This window comes from Haliotis rubra, unplaced genomic scaffold (assembly GCF_003918875.1).
Source record: "Haliotis rubra isolate DU_JTF1 unplaced genomic scaffold, ASM391887v1 Scf606, whole genome shotgun sequence".
NCBI classification, from domain to species: Eukaryota; Metazoa; Mollusca; class Gastropoda; order Lepetellida; family Haliotidae; genus Haliotis; species Haliotis rubra.
The window spans coordinates 157481-177883 of NW_025767309.1; the positions used below are offsets into that span (position 1 = coordinate 157481).

At 38.4% G+C, this 20403-nt stretch overlaps 2 protein-coding genes across 5 annotated transcripts in view; one reads left to right on the plus strand and one right to left on the minus strand.

Annotated features, from left to right (window-relative positions):
• LOC124255687 (coiled-coil and C2 domain-containing protein 2A-like) overlaps positions 1-10403 on the plus strand; it is a 57903-nt gene extending 47500 nt beyond the window's left edge. Inside the window, 13 exon segments of the mRNA XM_046689577.1 lie at positions 2035-2144; positions 2811-2907; positions 3401-3499; positions 3945-4130; positions 4687-4887; positions 5201-5290; positions 5853-5949; positions 6568-6719; positions 7421-7543; positions 7960-8120; positions 8849-8924; positions 9500-9604; positions 9607-10403. Of these exon segments, the coding sequence (XP_046545533.1) occupies positions 2035-2144; positions 2811-2907; positions 3401-3499; positions 3945-4130; positions 4687-4887; positions 5201-5290; positions 5853-5949; positions 6568-6719; positions 7421-7543; positions 7960-8120; positions 8849-8924; positions 9500-9604; positions 9607-9702 (1593 nt within the window). The 3' untranslated portion in view covers positions 9703-10403.
• Positions 10404-12271: 1868 nt separating this feature from the next.
• LOC124255697 (vasculin-like) overlaps positions 12272-20403 on the minus strand; it is a 41058-nt gene continuing 32926 nt past the window's right edge. For all 4 annotated transcript variants that reach the window (XM_046689602.1, XM_046689603.1, XM_046689604.1 and 1 more), the window contains one exon: positions 12272-18928. In XM_046689602.1, coding sequence (XP_046545558.1) covers positions 18782-18928 — 147 coding nt within the window. In that variant the 3' untranslated portion in view covers positions 12272-18781. The remainder of the gene's footprint in view (positions 18929-20403) is intronic.

The following is a 20403-nucleotide window of genomic DNA, read 5'->3' on the forward strand; positions in this document are numbered from 1 at the left end:
TGTGGTCGGCTAATAATAATAATATTGTAAGTAGTATTATATTGACACCCACCTCGCTGCCACGAGAGAAATTGTTATGATATACGCTATGTCATGCAAAATCCTATTGGCCATCAATAAAATACATATTTACTTACCAGTAGAAAGTAGTTTTGATTTTAGTACCGGGTGAAAACAAACCTAAATACCATTTATCCTCAGACTGGCGGATGTTCCCGACAGGGCTTTCATTTTAAAAAATAAAAAATCTGTTAGAATTAATGAGATTATAGTTTGTTTTCATCAAGTTAGAAAATCAAGACTACTTTCTACTCAAGCTGTTAAATATGTATTGGAATCATAACCAAACGGATTTTGCATGACACAACTTATAACATAACGATTTCTTCCACGGAAGCCAGGTGGGGGTCGAAGTCACAATACTGCGCGATAAATTTCTTGCTACATTCCCATGGTTAATGTCCACTCACCAGTATGTAGATACTAGTCAATGTGCGCCTTTATATTTGGTCTTATAATCCTAATTAGTTTATTATCACACTTGTATGCATTTTGAAACTAAATAAAAGCAGACGATCTGCTGATACTTATAGTGAATTTATAACAGAACTGTAATATCTAGACATTTTATAGTTTGCCAATGTGAATCATAATTCGCACACACACCTAGTGCATGTTGTCTGTCTCATTACACTTCACGGCGAAAACAATGATTCTGTTGAATGCTACTTAATAAAATGAATAAAACAAAATGCAAATATTAAAATTAAAACAGATTAAAGTTATAGGAACAATATCAGGCCATTACCTTGTTCGAGGAATGTATCCATCAATATCCACAAAACTGTTCCAAATGATGTGTCTTTTAACAGTTTAATATACCTAAAAAGTGATAAATCTTTTCAGGTATTGGTGTATAGTCTCATTGGTCACCCAAGATAGCACACCTGGCAACTAATTGCATAATGTCCGCCTTTCTTTAAAAACAGTAATTTAGTTAGCCAATAATGGGCAATCAATCAATGTATTGCCGGGTTAATCCTTTGAAAGAAGGACGCTTGTTTTACGCGAGACACACCATTACCGACAGAGTGTATTCAGTATAGATTAGTAAATCTACATACATAAACACTACCTTTGACAATTCCGCTGTGTAAGATAAAAGTAATTAATCAATCAGCGTGTTATCGGTTAATCCTTTGATCGATGTTTATAATGTTGAATATTTACTCCAGACACAAGAAATGCCAAATGGGAACCTTTGTCGGGTAATCTAAGTGTGTTACCACTAATTATACCTGTTATAAATTCATTAACTGACCATCAAGTGAATGATGACAAATAACATGTGTAGGTTTATACCACCTAACACGGGTTACAACGAGGGAGTATTAATTGCTGTATTGCATGTGAAAACTTATGGGCCGACACTGTTTTGAGAATACAAACAGATTTTTACATGACATGATTAAATATCGAGGTAAAACAACACAGAAATGGGATCAATTTGGATCAGTCATTATACAAATAGGGCCTAACGACACCAATCGATTTTGACAGAATCGCCTATGAAAACAAGTTGTAACTCGAAACTAGGCAAAGCAGGAGACAAAATTAAATGACAGTAGATTGTGAGAACATATAGCTTTCATTTTCCACAACAATTGTCACGATTTCAGGTTTATACAAGCCTGTAAACACGATAATTTACCCCCCTAAAATGTAGATGAATTCTGCATCGCTCTCAAAGCTATTCCTCATATGACGCCACAGAGGCCACCGCTCTGATTGGTTGAAATTTCGTTCGCGGGTGAGAATTGTGCACTGTTGTCAAAAAGGTCGATTTAAGTCAATTAAAGGTCGAAATGAGTAGTTTTAATGACGGGGTTTCATTTATAACGATGCCAGTTAGTGATTTATGTATTTGTACCCCCTAGGGTTTATGTGACCTTTAAATGAAAGCCATATTTGATATGAATGGCACAGCTTGTGTTTGTGACTGATTATCTTTACAGTCATTTGTGTTCATTTCAGACATTAGTGCGGCCGTATGTGGAGGTGATGTTTCAGCGAGAAACAGTGAGGAGCAGTATTGGAGATGGACCAAACCCCAGCTTTAATGAGGAACTGTCCCTAGATCTCAAGTAATATACCCTGTGGTTATCATTTGTAGTGAGTAATGGCAGAGATGTTCATGCAAGTGTTGGATTCTCGTTACAAACGCCACACCTTATACCTGATCATTTCTTTGTAAGAGTACCGGTACTCATGAAAGTTAGGTCTTGCATGTATTTCATTTATCTGTTTTATAAAGGAATTACATCTCAAGCTGTATCATGAATACATAGACTTTAAGACCTTATGTCCTGGTATAATACAGGAAGTGATTGATTACAGCACTGACTACCACATACATCATGGCTGTGGGGCCAACTCTGTGGTTCATAACTGTGTTATGTTATAGCAGTTGGTTTGGTTGTTGCTTGATGCTGCACTCAGCAATATTCCAGCTATATGGCGGTGATCTGTAAATTATTGAGTCTGGACCAGACAATCCAGTGATCAACAGCATGAATATCGATCTACACAATTGGGATATGATGACATGTGTCAACCAAGTCAGCGAGCCTGACCACGCGAACCCGTTAGTCGCCTCTTACGACAAGCATGGGTTACTGAAGACTAATTCTAACCCAGATCTTCACAGGTCGTTATGTTTCAGGAAGTGATTGATTACAGTACTGACTACAACATACAGCTAGCCTACCCATCATGGTTGTAGGGTCTACATTGTGTCTGTGTTGTTGTAGGGCTCCTAATGAAGACTTCAGCAGCAACAGTCTACAGCAGATAACAGACTGCCTCTACCTCAACTTGTTTGATGAGAATGTCATCGACATCCTGGAGGTAACAATGCCTTTCAGCTCTCATACCTTCACACAAGAATCACATTTGGGGAATGAAACTCTCCCTTTAATTTAAATACACATGATTATGGTGCTTTCAAGTATTTGTACAGAATCTTGCCTTAGTTATATTTTATGTCAGATCATATAACAGATTTTATGTTGGATTGTTCTCCACTCATGATGTCAGCTACCTGGTTGCCTTGAGCCAAACTCTAGTTTACATCATTACTTTTATTATACATTCATATTCAACAACATATTCTGTATGCTTTCCAATTATCATTCCCAACTCCCTTAGGAGTATACAGCCCATGCTGGTTAGGGGTGTGCTACGTTATTTAACATCCACCTAACATATTGGGTACCCATTCCCTTTGCTCCTATGGGCCACATTGGTGTGAGGTGACTATTACAAACTGCACTGTGAAGCATCTTTCATTCATTTCCATATGCATACTGGTTGTTGTATATGATGTCCAGTTGTGTTGTAGGATGATCGACAGAGGGAGAGCAACATACACCAGCGGATAGAGAAGAAATGGCTGGGATGTCTGAAGATACCCTTCTCCACGCTTTACCACAACGGCAAAGTGAGTTATCTGAGGGAGTCAGTTGGTCGTGTCACTTTCGTAAATGTCATGTTTTTGTTTTCTTTTGAATTAATTACCACTGAAAGGTCTTGAAGAGAAGAGACATTATAACATACAATGCAATCCTGTGTTAACAAACTCAAAGGAAGGACCACCTGCCTGATAAGGTGAGAATGGGCTCACTTTATATTAGGACGGTCAAGAGCTGACAAAAATAGGTGTTTGGTGTCATCATACCCCAGTGTGTTTGGTAGTTGTTCATTGTAACTCATGGGGATCTGGGTTACAAGAGCCACCTCCAACCTTCGCTTATCAGTAGACTTTAATGATCAAATGATGAGGCAGGGTGACGTGGTTGATACCCTAACAACATTGTTTGTTTCCACTATATCAGTCACTGGTTTGTCTGCTGATAGTCCATGATGATTGCATTGGTTATTTTCAGATTGATGGTACATTCCGTTTGAACACACCACCCGTGTTGCTAGGTTACACGTACGACTTGTCCCAGGGTCGAGGGCCTGATTCAGAAGTAGAGGAGAGCATTGGTCGAGGCGAGGGCAACACGTACCTCAGTCTCTTCATCACCATAGAGCCACCTCTTAACCCCCCAGAACCAATGAAGGAAAAGGTGCTTTGATTAATATAGATTTGTGGAAACTGTATGATAAGGGACAATGCATTATAATGTCTCTTTTAAATTGCTATAAAAGACTTCATTCAACCTAGGGGATGGGGAAATGCTGCAAGAGTAACTTGAAGTGTTAATATCACAGACACACTGTTTAACTTTTCATCACTTGTAAGAACAGAACAAATACTTAAATATGGATAAACATATTATTTCTTATACTTCTCGATATAACCCTGACTAAATGTATTACCCAAGAGGAAATATTCACACAGCTTCTTTGGCTTCTTGACAGATTAAGTTGTCCAATATTCAGTGTGATATGAAATGCTTAATGTAAGGACTTCCATGTGATTATCTGTGCACTCATGAAAGGGTGTGTCAAAGTTTCATCAAGATATATCTCACATGGGTACAATTTAAGAAATATGTTTATGAGACGCATTGTAAGTGATGCTTGAACAGGATATGATTTGACATTCTTCAAATTAGATACTGACTTTATACCATGGACCCATGTAGTTATGAGAAATATTAAGAACCATTCTGTGGTCAGTTTTCAACCAATGAGGACGAGAAGCTGATGCAGCATGCAGAGACCTGGCAGGAAGAGCTGAACAAGAAATACCCTCGTCGACAGTACAAGACCACGGTAGTCGATGTCAACGGGAAGTCGGTCTTCATCACTCGATACTTCAAGTCGCTCAAGCCGCCAGATGATATCACAGGCAAGGATCTTGGTCCAGAGAAGACAGCGGTATGTGTTAGGTATTAAGGAGCAGATTGAGTAGTCTCCCTTGGTTTGTAACCAGGCACTGATTGAAATTAGACATGAAAGTCATGGGTCATAACTAAATCTTAAATATCAAAGATTTGGGGGAGACTGGATTCAAATACCATAGCAGCAAAGCTCAAGGACCCTGTAACCAAAATCAATTTCTAACTCTTCAAAACCTTAGCATCAAAGGGACTCACATCTACACTGCATGTTGTGATGCCATGAGCATAAGCTCATGTCTTGTTGAAACTGCGTAAGCCATGTATGTGAAGGGTTTTAACATGTACTGCAGGAGCTGACGGCCAGGTTCGTGTCACTCATCCCCTCCGTATCCGATGCTGTGGTCTTCCCAGGTCTGTGTGACATCTGGAGCACCTCAGACGTAAGTCTAACCACTGATGATCACATAGCGAACTTGTCTTCATCTTCATGTGACTCAGATCACCAGTAGTATATCTGTTGTTTATAAGAAAGAACTGATCACTCAATAATGAGGTCACTGCGCTGTATTGGCACATCACACATCTGTCATTCATTACACATACATGTTTATAGAATGGAAGCTTTTTTCATGATACAGCACTGAACATTGAACAGATTCATATGATATATGTATCATATTGGTACTACTGGAGTTAGTATGTGGCATTCTTTTAGACATTCTTCTAATGTCAAGAATGTCTGTTTTATGTTACATGTATCTTCTGGTGGATGAAACAAATCAATCATTTATCAGGAGAATTTATCTTTTAGTTTGTGCAGAACTAGTTGCATTTGTCATGTATATTTGTCCATTTCGCCCACTTTCGTATTTTCGTATATACATCACTGTACTGGTTCACCATGTGGCCTTCCTCTTATGCCATCTTGCCATTGGTTTTATGTATCTTTGTATCATGTTTCCTGTTGTTCCTGAAGAAGCATTGTCTCCTCGATTGTTTCAGCAATTCCTGCAGATGTTGGCAGGAGATGAAGAAGAGCATGCCGTGTTGCTGACCAACTTTTTCCTGGGGCTTTCAAAGAAGGCGTATCTTCTTATTGGTGAGTATTTCACAGAAGCTCTCACTGAGTTACTCTTATTGTCTTACAACCGATGTAGCAGATATGTTGTGATGGGCATCTTCACCTGTAAACCTCTGCCATCAGTAACAACAGATAGATGTCTACCTGTTTCATATGCTATATTTAGGATTACACTTCCTCAGTAAAGTACCGAATCGTGTACTCTTGTTACATCTGTGGATGTCGAGGAGGCTGATTTGGTGAGATGACTGACTTTGTGTGCTGGCAATTAGGTGCCTGACTCTGAAAGTGTGGGTTTCGTTTCCTAGATGGGATTCAACCTAACAAAGTACTAGAATCTGTACTTTACTGAGAAAGTGTAATCCCAAATATAACATGCTACAATCAAACACTTTGTCAATGGCATTGTGTATTTGTATGCCTACCTGCATTTCATAAACCTGCTTAGTACTTATAGTGGGTAAAGACACTCAAACAGGCTTCTGAAATTTGTGAACTGGATCTGCAATGAATACAACCTCAAAAGTGATATGAGCAGTATCTCTCACCTAACTTGAAGCTTAGCAGTATAACTAAAGGGAGGCAACTCAAGCTCTCTGAACTGTTCTCTGAGTAGTAATATGATCTCTGTCACAGGTTCAGCCATCCCTGAAGGGCCGACAGCCTATGTGCTGACAGAGGAAGGAAGTGATTTCTGGATCTGGAATGCTGGGACAGGGGAACACTACGTCTACCGTGACAACTACTGCCCACTACAGTCAGTCAGCTGCGTAATGAATGGAGAAAACGTGAGTCCAACCATAAACACAATGACGTGCAATGTAGGGTACTAGTACTGAGGACGTTTTTAATGAATGGTTTTGATATCAAATTTTGTGTTCAATTTCTATCAAGAATGTTATTTAAATATTATCAAAGATGATGTTTATTCGGTCAGCCCAGTTAACTAAGGTGCCTCAATTTGCTGTTCAGCATTTGCAGTGATCATGTTTCTAGGTTTGCTAGTATCATGCTGGGTTTCATCTGGCACTTGCATCAGGTTTCCTCACTCACTCACTCACTCACTCACTCACTCACTCACTCACTCACTCACTCACTCACTCACTCACTCCTCACTCACTCTCACTCACTCACTCACTCACTCACTCACTCCTCCTCCTCCACTCACTCACTCACTCACTCACTCACTCACTCACTCACTCACTCACTCACTCACTCACTCACTCACTCACTCACTCACTCACTCACTCACTCACTCACTCACTCACTCACTCACTCACTCACACACACACTCACTCACTCACTCACTCACTCACTCACTCTCACTCACTCCTCACTCACTCACTCACTCACTCACTCTCACTCACTCACTCACTCACTCACTCACTCACTCACTCACTCACTCACTCACTCACTCACTCACTCACTCACTCACTCACTCACTGTGAACATACTCCATGACTACAGCTGTGACTCTGTTCCTCCACAGATCTGGGCCAACATCCACCAGTATGAGAAGCCGTCACAGCTCAACTTCAACCTCAGTGACACATCAACATGGCGTCCTTTCTTCGGGCGTGGATTCTCCAGTCCTGGTCTCAGCAGTATACAGGTATGGAGATGATTTCTTTAAATCTAGTTACTACAGCTCATAGTGAGTTTGTGCCACAGAATAGGCCAGCAGTTCTTGAAGCACATTGTGCAAGCCTGCTTTGAAGTGTACAGTGTAAGGTGTGGTAGCTTGTATTGTCAGTGTACCGAAATGACTATAATAGCTGCTCATGTTTTTGTCCCCCATGTGAGAGTTACAATTGGTCTACAGCACTATACAGCTTGACAAAAGAGGTGACTTAATTTGATTGTGTAGTCAGCCTCTGACTTTTCTGAAAGCCTGTCATAGATTCTACAAAATTCTAAATGTCTAAGATTTGCATCATTTTGGGCCTACTCTCATATAAGGCTGTGATTACTGAATTACCTGTTCAATGTGGTGTTAAGCCACTCATATCCCCCCTTTGTGATAAACAGCCAGAGGCACTGGTGTACACGGGAACCAACAAGAACTATGTGATGGACCTCCAGGAGAAGATTGAACAGATGTTGAAGAACAAGATGATGGAATGGAGAAGTCGCTACATCACACGGTGGAACCGCCACTGTACACAGATCATGAGAAAACTCCTGCCTGTGTAAGTCTCAACTTACTGTAACCCGAAATATACACAAGGGACAAACGATCTTGATCTTATACTCTTTACAAATTCATCAATGTCATGCATAGAGATTATTACAAGAGCAAGTTTGTCATACGACTTATACGAAACGAGTGTGTAATTTTGTATTGCCAATACAGATGCAATTACACAATTTTTGCACAGTGTTGCACACATGCGAGTGTAATAATTTCTTTATTATCCATTTTATTCATGTACATTTGTGCAGTAAAACACGATAAGCAAGTGTGACAGCCCTGTTCATTGACGTAACGTTCAATTGTTTAATGACGTCACAAACCATGATATACGGAAACAGTGGTTGCTAGGCAAAAGTGATATGTGCACTGCACATATGATATATATGACACTGGTTATGTTTCACCATATGGATAATAATGTAGTTTAGACATAAAATCTTAATTCATCCAGAAATTAAATGTCATGTCATAACTGGCGCTACACAAAATTCTGGTGCAACAGTATATCTTTCACTTTGTCTACAGCATCTGTCCAAGATTCTTAGATGATCCATGAAAGACTAACTATATCTCCTTTGTTTATTTTCTTATACTGTTTTCAAATTCATTAATGTTATAGTGTTGCTGGGACATAATCTTTCTATTCATCCAGAATATAAATCTGTCTCTGAATCAAGTCGATATTTGATAGTGCCTAAGCAAGTTGTTGATCCCTACTTTCAGTCTGGAGGAAAACTGTGGCAAGTCTATTGGCCAGCAGCACCTGGCAGAGCTGGAGAATTCTTTCAGCTCATATAAGGTGAGACGTTCTTACTCATCAGAAATCCTGCAAACAGGGTCTTTTCTGTCTCTGAGAGTTCATCAGGAAGCAGTGATCATACCAGTCATTGAGGATTAATGCTCATGCTGTTTGTCACTGGTTTGTGTGGTCTGATCTAATTATGGGCAGTGTATTGTTTACCCATGATTTGGGTTCCAGTTTACTCTCATGCTTGTGAGAGGAATGGATTAAGACTATGAACTGGCAATTGGAAAAGTATATTGTTGCAATTGCTATCAGCCACAGGTTTGTCGGACCAACTGAGACTGTCAACAGGCAGTCAACATATATTGCTCATATAGTGCTATGCAGGGAAGATAGATGTTTGATACATAAGTGAGCTGGGAGATTATATATTTGTAACTTCATCATTCATGGGACAAATGTGTTGAATGGCCCTCAGTTTACTTTGAAGAGTTCACAGGACCCCATAATGCATGATTAGGACCCTTCAAGTTAATTACTGGGGTGCCCTGGACCCTCACTTTTGTAATGCTGTGTCATCATTCCAACTTCCTCAAGCTTCCATATCCACTATTTCGTGCTTGTTTCAGGTATCTGGCTTCCCGATGAACATGCCTTTTGTGGATCTTGAAACCATTGTCGAATCTGTCTTCTCCACCGGAGTCCATGCCCAGGAAACCAGTGATGTAGAGTTTGCGCGCTGGCAGTCTACGTCCACCCGTACCCCAACTCTGTTCTGTCCATATGGGTGTACGTCGCATCCCTCATACGCAACGATAGTGCCATGTGTTAGTGACCATGTATATAGGAAAGACATTCCATGAACTGTGCCAGGACAGGAATACTGTTGCTGTGGGAGTATCGATGACGACGATGTTCTTGTGAAACAACTTGTGATATGTCCTGCTTGTTTGGAGTTCTGAATATGGCTAAATGATATACCAGGTACTGTATTCTCGGCACAGAGAAGACGGCAATGAAGAAGTTCATGAAATTGACATTGCAGCTAACATTTTCACATTGTTACCCAAATTTTCATTACCAAGCCTATTTTGTATAGCAAAAGGTTAAAAATTGTTGGTTTAATAGTAGAAAAATATATCAACGTCACATTGCATAAGCAAAAATACCATTTTATTTACCTGTATAATTCTCTTATGGAATTATTTGGTACATTTATTTTAGATGAAAAATGACAATGTTGGTATTACAATGTTGAAACATGTGCAGCATCAATGGGCGAGTTGCAAAAAGTGTTTGTTTTTAGACATGTTCATATATTATTTTCCATCGTCAACAATGGATGTCTATATTTTTTATCAGAATGTTGAAACAAGAGCTACACAAGATTCTGGTGCAACAGTATTCCTTTCACAGGAACTTTATTTGTCTACAGCATCCGTCCAAGATTCTTAGATGATCTCTTTTGTAATATATCAATACAAGCATGTCCATGTATGCTTGAATTATTTATATAAAAGACTGACAAAACTATATCTGGTTTGTTCTTACTGTGTACAGTAAACACCCTTGAGTACAATGAAATATAACATTCTTGTCATATGAGTGAGTACGGTTTTACGCCACTTTTAGAAGTATTCTAGCAATATCACAGTCAGGGACACCAGAAATGGGCTTTACATTGGGTGGGAATCGAACCCGGGTCTTCGGCATGACATGCAGATGCCACTTGTCATATGAGCTGATTGGAGTAGACAGTGAATGGACAACATCTGGTTGATTGTCACTAAGCCATGTTTATGATGCCAATCACTGGTTTGTGTGGAGCTGACACCAAGATTTACAGACTGCTACATGTTCACAATATCAATAGGCCACGACTAAAATGTGTTCCACATGAACCAATGACTAGACATTGTTGGGTGTTAGTATGCTTTTAGTAATCTTCCAGCAATATCACGACAGGGACCCCCAAAATGGGCTTCACACATCGTGCCCATGTGGGGAATCAACCTGGGTATTCAGCATGACGAGCGGACGCTTAAACCATCAGGCTACCCCACTTGTTGAATGTTGAGAATCCATCACCAAATGACAGATGGTTTGATGATGTGAATGGAAGTCTCTGAGACTTTGACCTTCATATTTCTTGTCATCCTTGATAATCTCCAGGGTATACGTTACGATCACTCTCCACTATACCCTGGATGCATCCACGGCTTGGCCCCATAATTATATTACCTCCATTTGCTGGTTCCACATTCTCACAGTAGCTAATCAGCTAAAAGCCACTGTTACATCCGAGCTTGCCAATGTCAACAAAGATAGCGGTCGCAGTCATGAAGGTTTGTTAGCAGTACCACTCAGATTTTGGGGGGAAATAATACAGACAAATTGACAGATCTAAAACTTTTAAAATATATATGAAAAAACACCTTGTACCTCAATTGTGTTGTCAAGTTTAAATGGTTAGATAATTTAAGAAGCGAAAGTGAGTTGTGATTGGTTCGTTCAACTTTCCCAGCGTAGACACCTGATTGGATAAAAATCCGGCCAAGGGAGGTAATATAATTATGGGGCCAAGCCGTGGATGAGTATCGAGGATGATTTCTTGTTTCTGGCAAAGTTTACAACACCTGTAATAGGCTCACCAGTATTTTTAAGACACTGAAGACATGCCAGGTCATCCTCATTCACAAATCCTGACATAACTCTATGGTCTGTTAAGCTTTCATATTGTTTCCTATTTGAACCTTCTACTTCAATTCCAAAACGTTGGAGCATGATCAGTAAGAACTAAGAAATATGACGAAACTGATAGAATTTGTTATTTACCTGAATGAGGGCATTTGGAGGCCTGAAAGACTAAACCAAGTGTTAACACTTACAATTGCATGACATTTTGCTCTCACTTGAGCAATGTGCATGTAACTCAGTGGGTTAGCTGTCATTCCAACAATCTGAAAATCCTTTAGTGTCAACATTAGTTTCTTATGACAGGTTACAAGAAACTGTTTACCATTCTTTGTGATAAATGGGTGGTGATGTATCCTAATGGTAAAAGCGTTCACTCGTCACGCAAAATGTCTGGGTTAAAGTCACCAGTTGAGTTAAATGTGTGAAGCACGTTTCTTGTGTCCCCCATCGTGAATATTTCTAAAGGCAACAAAAACCGTACTCAGTCACTCAAGGTGACATGTGACCTACTGCACAGATTGTCTTCATGAGAAGTGGCGGTGCTGAACTCATGGCTCCCCAGTAGAGCCGAAGACAAAAGGCGGTGCTTAACTCACTGCTCCCAACAACAGACAGACAAAAGTCGGCGCCTTCTTGATCAACTACCGAAGTGGATCATGCTCCACACAGGCTACAATAACCATATCAACAAACAAATCAATGCAAAATGGAAAATGTGTTTTATTTTTCACCATGACATAGTATATGTTCATTTGTAAAGTGCCAAGCAAAATACTCATTTTGTACCACAGTATAGTATGAATTTCCACATACCTCAACTACATATTGTTTAGCTCATTGCATATCTCTCGCCTCTTCCACATTGTACATTGGCTAAGTCCTGGTGAAACACATCACAAACACAAATCCTGGGTCGTTCTTACAGCAGGCATTGCAAGGATGCTAACAAAGTCGCAAAGACGGGGAACTGCCATGTTACAGTCTCTTCGAAACTTCAGTACATTCAAACATTCATTCACAAATACACATTTAATTTCACAGAACAGTGATTATGGAAATATAAATCTGTTTCTCAAACAAATTATACATTACAAAATTATCATTCAAAACTGTATTCTTTAACTCACTAAACAAAATATTGATCATTACTGTTGATCATTTTAATCCAATCCACAGACCCACTAACAGTTGGGTCTGTGAGGACATACCACTCAATAGAAGTTAAAGAACATTCAATTTATTCAACCGAGTAAAGTTAATAGTCACAATAACTTACTGTAGTCGTATGAAAAGATCAGGCCCCAAAAGATCGAAACAAACTAAGTCTGAGTTTTTACTTAAGTCACGAGTTTTTCCTCAAATTTGAGAAAACAAGAAAATGCATTTCCCAGAATAAACTGAAATTGATGTTGAACTCAAACTTTGTAGACAATTTGAGTTTGGTGGATAAATAACTTCAGTTGTTTGGGATTTTTTTTTATTTAAAAAGTGTAGTGGAGTTAAAACTTCGGCTGTTTCAAATTGTCAAACTCAGTTTGAAATTTGAGTAAAAATTTAAGTTTGTTTCGAGAAATCGGGGCCAGGTGTTGTTTAACATATTTTGAGTAGTATATACACAAAGAACTCATCAACATTAACAAAAAGATAGGTACAGAAGCTCACCTTTCCATTTATCAATAACTTTCAGAAGACATAATGTAGCCTTCTATATAAAACTTTAACCCACGAGACTGACCTCTCCTGATATAGTCAGTACTTGTAATAAGAGAAATCTGTCCGCTGACAGAAATTGCAATTGGATTCAACAACTTGAGATCCAAATACAAGAAAATAAACTGTAACTATTTATTTCAAACTTCAGTTATATCTTAATTTCATATATCAACATTACTTTGTGGTTTATGGCAGGCTGCCCTTGACATATGGCACCACCAACCTCTTGCTCCAACATCAAAACAGGAGATAATGTAGCACCATTCAACAAGAGCAATGCTAACTTATCTTGGGTTCAAGGATTCTCTTTGGCCAAAATCCAACCATAAATGTGGATCGTCTTAACTATAATTTGTATCTGGTGTCAACAAGCAGGGCAGTGTCATTTACACAAAAAGCTTCCCACTAAAAACAAGTATCTTTGTCAACGTGTCCCTCATATTATAGCAAAATATATTCTTACTTTGAATTGAAAAAATATTGTTTAAACAAGTGTAGTAAAACAGTTACAACACATAGCAGACCGGTTATTTTAGAGTGCAGTTTATTACACAACATTGTGGTAAAGAGAATGTGATACCATGTTATATAACACGGTACGCGTCAGGATATGAACATGATTGATTTATTCAGATACACACCACACCAATGCAAATCTGTTTACTGATGATATGGTAAGAGTTATTCTAAGACAATCCACATCAATATGCTCCATATATACAATGCAATTTCCCATTGAGCTTAATTATTCACCTACATGAAAAAGCTGGCATATGCAGCGTCAGTTTTGTATTGCAAGAAAGAGAAAAACTTCGTGAGAATTAACAGATGTAGCATTAACCTTGTTCTTGTTCCAGCTCAGCAACTGACTAATGTCATTCAACAAGCTAAACAAAACCTAGAATTATATCATATAAGTGCATCTTCAGATAAGTATGAGCCCTTGGTTACACGATCACAACTTTAAAATAATTTACAAAATGCATAAAAATATTCTTCTTCCAACTTTTTACAGACATACATATTGAACATTTTCACCAGTTGGATATATAGTTTATTATATAGCTTCATTATCTACCAGGATGACTAATTTCAAAGGAGGAGTTCTTCATCTCAGATGAGGTATGTACAGTACATGCATATGATATAAACAGGTACTGTACCGTTCACAGTTAGAACAGGATATCCTTACTGTGTTCTCCTTTTCACGTATTTCTTCCAAAGATTGTGGCTACGGGTAAGAATATTCAATTTAGTAAGTTACACAATGCTGATGCTTATAATCAAATTATTTTGTCTCGCAAATAACTGTAAAAAGGTTAAAGTTACCTCACACAGAAACAGACATGAAAGAAAAATATGTCCCGAGAAGGTACTTGCATACGAGCAGCATGTTGAAATGTATTGAATCGTTCACATCATGCAGACATTGTTGTCAAGAGCAGTAGACTTATTTATTATTTAAAAGGCGAAGCAAGGAACATATTTTCTAGTACTCATCAGAAAATTTACTGTCAGTCCTAAACTAGCAATTCTCAAATGTTATTGAAAGATGAGGAAAGAATACTTGATTGTCACAGAAAATAATGACAATTGAAATCAAGCAATCTGACGCTGGAATGATAACTCAAAATATTATCATCATGGCATGACCCCTTAATGTGTAAGGAAAGCTGGCAGGTCTCTGATGTTTGCACCTGGGTGCAACCCATGAGCACGGGTATAGTGGTGACAGATGTGGAAACATGACCAATCATGCTTGAATAAGAACTTACAAGCTTCTGCTCAAGGGATGCAAATATAAGCGCATCACCTTAGACTCCTGGGCCTAGATTTTCGAAGCTCTTTAAACGCTTAGATAATCGTAAGTGCCATACATTAACATTAACCTACGACTATCTTAGCGATAAGAGAGCTTTGAAAATCTAGGCCCTGGGACAGTCCATACCATTACACTACAATCTGACAATGCTAAAAGCAATGTTTCAGGATAGGTAGCTATAAAGTTTTTCAGCAGTTTTCTGAAAACTTTTCCAAGTCCTTCCAACTCTGCCATGTCTGTTTCTAACAAGTTCATGTTTAGCAGTCCACCAACTAATGATAGATCATAGAAGTTATAACAATTTGTCTTCAACATGAATATAAATCTTGCATCAGGCATCGTTTAGACAGAATATATTTGGATCAGAATTCACCATGCTGGCCATGTACTTCACCTGGGTTGAGACAGATGAGTTGGGTTTTACATCACTGTTAGCACTATTCCAGTAATATCATGGCAGGAGGATACCATGAATGGCCTTATCACACCATCCCCACATGGCTACCCCTACCCACTAGGAATTTTCCGAACATTTGAAGACTGACTGACGGAGTTTGGCTTTACGCCGCTTTTAGCAATATTCCAGCAACATCACGGCGGGGGACACCAGAAATGGTAAATGTTTTCAAACTTTACAACCATCACAATTCAGCCAAAACCTCATTGAAGGATACGAAATGATTTCTATGCCATTTTTTACCCATTGACTAATTCAGAGACAAAATTTGTACCAGTACAATATTTGTTGGAGGGAAGCTACACTTCTTAGACAGAGGGAAAACAAAATCTGATGCTTTTCTGAAGTGAGTCACAACTAACAATACAAATAATGTACCAAAATAGAGAATAGTAGTGAATATCTGAACAAGTGTTGAACAACAATGTAATCATGAGAATAAGTAGTTTGCACTCTCCATTATAAGCATGGTACCTGGCTGAATAGTTAGCATCATACTATTTTTAACAAATAAATAGTTACTGGAACTATGCTATCTTGATGAATTAACCCCGTAAGTACGGAGCCGCTATGAAACTACTGTATCCTATAAACATCTCTTATAAAAGCAAAATCTATTTCTATTCAGGCACTAGATCAGCAATGCTAGTTAAACTTATTGAAAGAAAAAAAAAAAAAAAAAATGCTGAGTAACGCACATTTTGCTTTAATATGGCATCTATGACAATTAGTTTTAAGATGATTTGCCTGGGAACATCAAGCTTGCTTCAATATATAATTTGAAAGCTAAAAGTAAGCTCAAGTGAATTTTAAACACAATATAAGTTCCAATTTATTCCACTAATGTGCATCTCAGATAAACCATAGCCTGTTAATATATGCAAAATATAATAGACACTACATCTTAAATTGAAACCTGCATTACTAGGTCAAGGTCATTAACTTCAAAACAACCTTCGTCAATGAAGTCATATAGAAAGGAAGGAAGCTACAATCTGACAACGAAAACTTTGTATTCTTAGATGTATGACAATCCATTACAGCAAACAGATAAAAGTGGAACAAAACAAATCTATGAATTTAGTAAAAGTGAGACAAAGAACTCCTTATGACAATACTCATAGGGTTTTCATGACAAATATTTTACAGATATACGTCTTAGTCACCATTTCATATTTGATCATTATGACTATCGCGGAATGGTATGAGCACTTGGGTTACCTCCCCTTTACAGATGACTAGATTCAATTCTTGGGTGTCGGCTTCTGGTCTCGTATCACAAAACAAGCCATTCATTCTGAGCAGCTCCATAACTATGACAGATATGTGGTCATGATGTCTCTCTCATATTTCATTACATGAATCCTGAAAGCTTAGCGCTTTTCTGGAGTTAACAGTTGCACATACAAAAACATGCTAGATGGCACTGGATTCTTTGGCAAGGGGTTATCATGTGGTAACATGCAACAAAAGGTTACGGTAACCATGGGCACCATTTTGTGATGTCTTACAGATGACTCTCAACAAATGATATTTAAATGATTCCTTTAATCCCTCAATACATGTCTGTAAATGACATTCACACCAGCAATAGTCTTCCAGGTAAAGGTTTTTTTCAATTGAGAATCACAACTTGTCTTCTCGGATGTATGCAGAACAAAATTAAACACCAACAATTAACACTTTTTAGCTGTCAGTATGAGAAAGGCAAATTCCAACAAGTAAGTGAAATGCTACTAATAATTCCCTTATCACATATCCACGATCAAAACATCGACGTCAGCAAATTCTGCTGCAAGTAAAGAGAACATGGTTGTATCACCAAGTTCGCAGACACTATCAACATGCTGACATCAATACATTTCCTCCTTGGCAAACATGCTGAATTCAAATACTTGATATCAAGGATCGCTATCAAGAAGAGCAGTTATCAGGGTTACATGGCTATAGTGGCATCGTAGAAAGGTACGGTATTGAAGAGCATTGAAGTTTGAGCATATATACCTGTTGTCACCACAATAGAACCAGTGCTGATGTAGTATTGTCACAGACACTATATTTAATGTATAGTATAGATGATATACCTCACAAAACACTGACAATGTTATCAATAGCTGGAATGAGAAAAATGTAATAATACAACCCCATTAACTGTACAGGAGTACCTACTAGAGTAAGTTATAGAGCTAGTATAACCTTTCAGGAAGACATTCACACCTAGTGGATATGGTAACATGCCACAGCACGTTTACTTCATAGAGAATTAACAGCAAACACTATGGATCATCAATGATTGAAAATATAACGCATCTATCTCGCAGCTACTGCCCTGATGACAAATGAAACCCGTGGTTTTGGTAATTACTAAGCACTCAGTATGCTAAGAGAAAGACATATGGTTGAAATTTTAAAAAGTTTACAGTGTGGAAAATGAAATCAATGTTCAAAAGTACCATCAACAGCTTCGTGAAGAATCCCGGACCCAGAATTTGTCTTTGTTATGCTGCCAGGCAGAGACAAGGAAAGATTGTTCTTTCATGCAAAGAAAACGTAATACTTGTGATACAGTAGTATGGTTCAATTACTATGCATCTGACAAAAATAAAATTATGACAATTTGCTGAAAAGAAAGGCATCCTGTTTCATCTTCTGAGAATAAAACCTGCTGCACAAAATTTATGGTCTTGAATCAATGGTGTAATGGTGGCAATGAGACATCCGTGATGTGAATCTCGCATCGACTGTGGACCAAGCTTCTTGCTCGCATGATCCAAGAAGACCTAACACAATGGGCAACTGTTGGCATGAGATGACGTCGACAATGTGAAATCACAAGTCCATTGTTTTATCATACAATATATAAATACCTCTCCATAGTTTTTAACATGGTAATTGTCTTTGCAAACAGGGTAACAAATCAAGACCCCAAAACTTCCTCCCTTGAAGCTCTCAAGGGAAAAAAGAGAAAAACTAAAAAATAAATTCAAAAATTTCTTCAGAATCGATATTATCAAATACCAGTTTCGTTTTTCTGTAAATACCACATAAAACGCTCAAACTAGCTTTGCGAATCATCCATCAGAACAGTTGCTCCTGGAAACTGACTGCAAACATGGACACACTGCTCATGGTTCTTCTCCAATCAGCAGAGACAGGTGCAAGACAGCGAGAAAGCGGCGGCACACATCATCACTGCAGTGACAACAACATCAGTAGCCTGTGTTACGAATCATCCTCCGTCTCCGAATCGGATGATGAGAGTGTTTCATTGAGCTCCTGGGTATTGGCTAGTTGGTATATTGGGATGTGCTTCGGACTCCATGTTTTTGGAAGAGTCCGGGCCAGGCCATTGCGAGGGGTTTTCTTAATCTGCAAAATTAACCAAGTCGATAAAAAGGAGAGATAAGAGAAAGAACAAAATACAACGACAAGCATTACATGAAGTGTAGCAAGGCAAGGTTTGTCAAAATGGGGTTGAACTGTTGTGTACTAATCTACCCATGTATTGATATGTCCACTTACCATATCAACAGATCTACCAAGGCTTACGAATCTGTCTTCCCATGTTGTGGTATAGGAACATACCATGCCTATAGTTACATCAATGTCTACTAATCTGTCTCCCCATACGGTGCTCCACAGTTCAACTGATATCTACTCAGGGATTTACAGGACGCGAATTCCTGAGTCCTATACACATATAAATTGACAATGGACCCAACAATATTATTATTAGTGCATCCACAGGGACGCAGAAAAAGTCCAAATACTTTTTGTAAAAGTTCCAATCAAGTAACAATAAGACTAGCTGGGTTATGGTATCACTTGCAATTTAATTTATGTAACAATGCGGTGATCACAATACACAATACAATAACAGTATTAATATTAATGTTTAAGTATCTGGGACCCCCCATTTTGTTGTCCAGGAGCCCTGAAAATTACAGTACAACCAGAAATTATTGAGAATTTAAAGACTGTAATTTTTAAAAAACATTTCACTCATTACTCGCATATTAAATGTGAATACTGTAAACGTACTTATTTTCGCGTGGTGCAATTTTCGCGGAATTGACAGTTTAGACTACATCGCGCGGTCAATTATTCGCGCAATCAGTAATTGCCGGAACTGCCAGCTGTCTCTGTGGCCGCCACTAATAGCAGTGAAAACAAACAGAGTGGCTTAACCTTACTCACAGGAAATCCCTATCTGTGCGATATACTAGTACACAGTAATCCGTTTACTCACGGAAGAGATGAAAAACACATCAGTCTTATGTTCCGAATTCTGACGATCTGACGAATTAACTTCTACTGTATATGAAGCTCTTTGTGATTTCAAACAAGCCGGGTTGTTGTGAATGAGATGATTGAGCGTTAAGTGACTATTCGCTTCATGATGTACTGGTAAATAAAATCTTAATGAATAAATAAAATACTGCTGTATTATTTCTTTCCGAGTCGTTCATGGTAATCTGTTTTGTATCAAACCATCTGTCATGTGACCAATTTCCATGGCGGCCAAAACACACATTGCTGTTTTCGCTAATTCGGCGATGGGATTTGACTCATTATTTAATTATGTTTTGGGAAATACATTACAGCGACAGTTAAGTATGATTCTTTATGCTACTATCAGTCGTCATTTTAAGATTCCCGTAGATTTCTGTCTTCAAACTTGATGTGTTATGGTAACAACTCAGGGCGGCGTGGCTAGACTGAATGAATGACAGGTTTATTCGCGATATATAAATTTTCGCGCTAAAATGTTTTCCGCGAAAAGCGAGAAAATAAAACCTGCGCGAAATATAATACGTTTCCAGTATTAGCAGAACATAACTCCA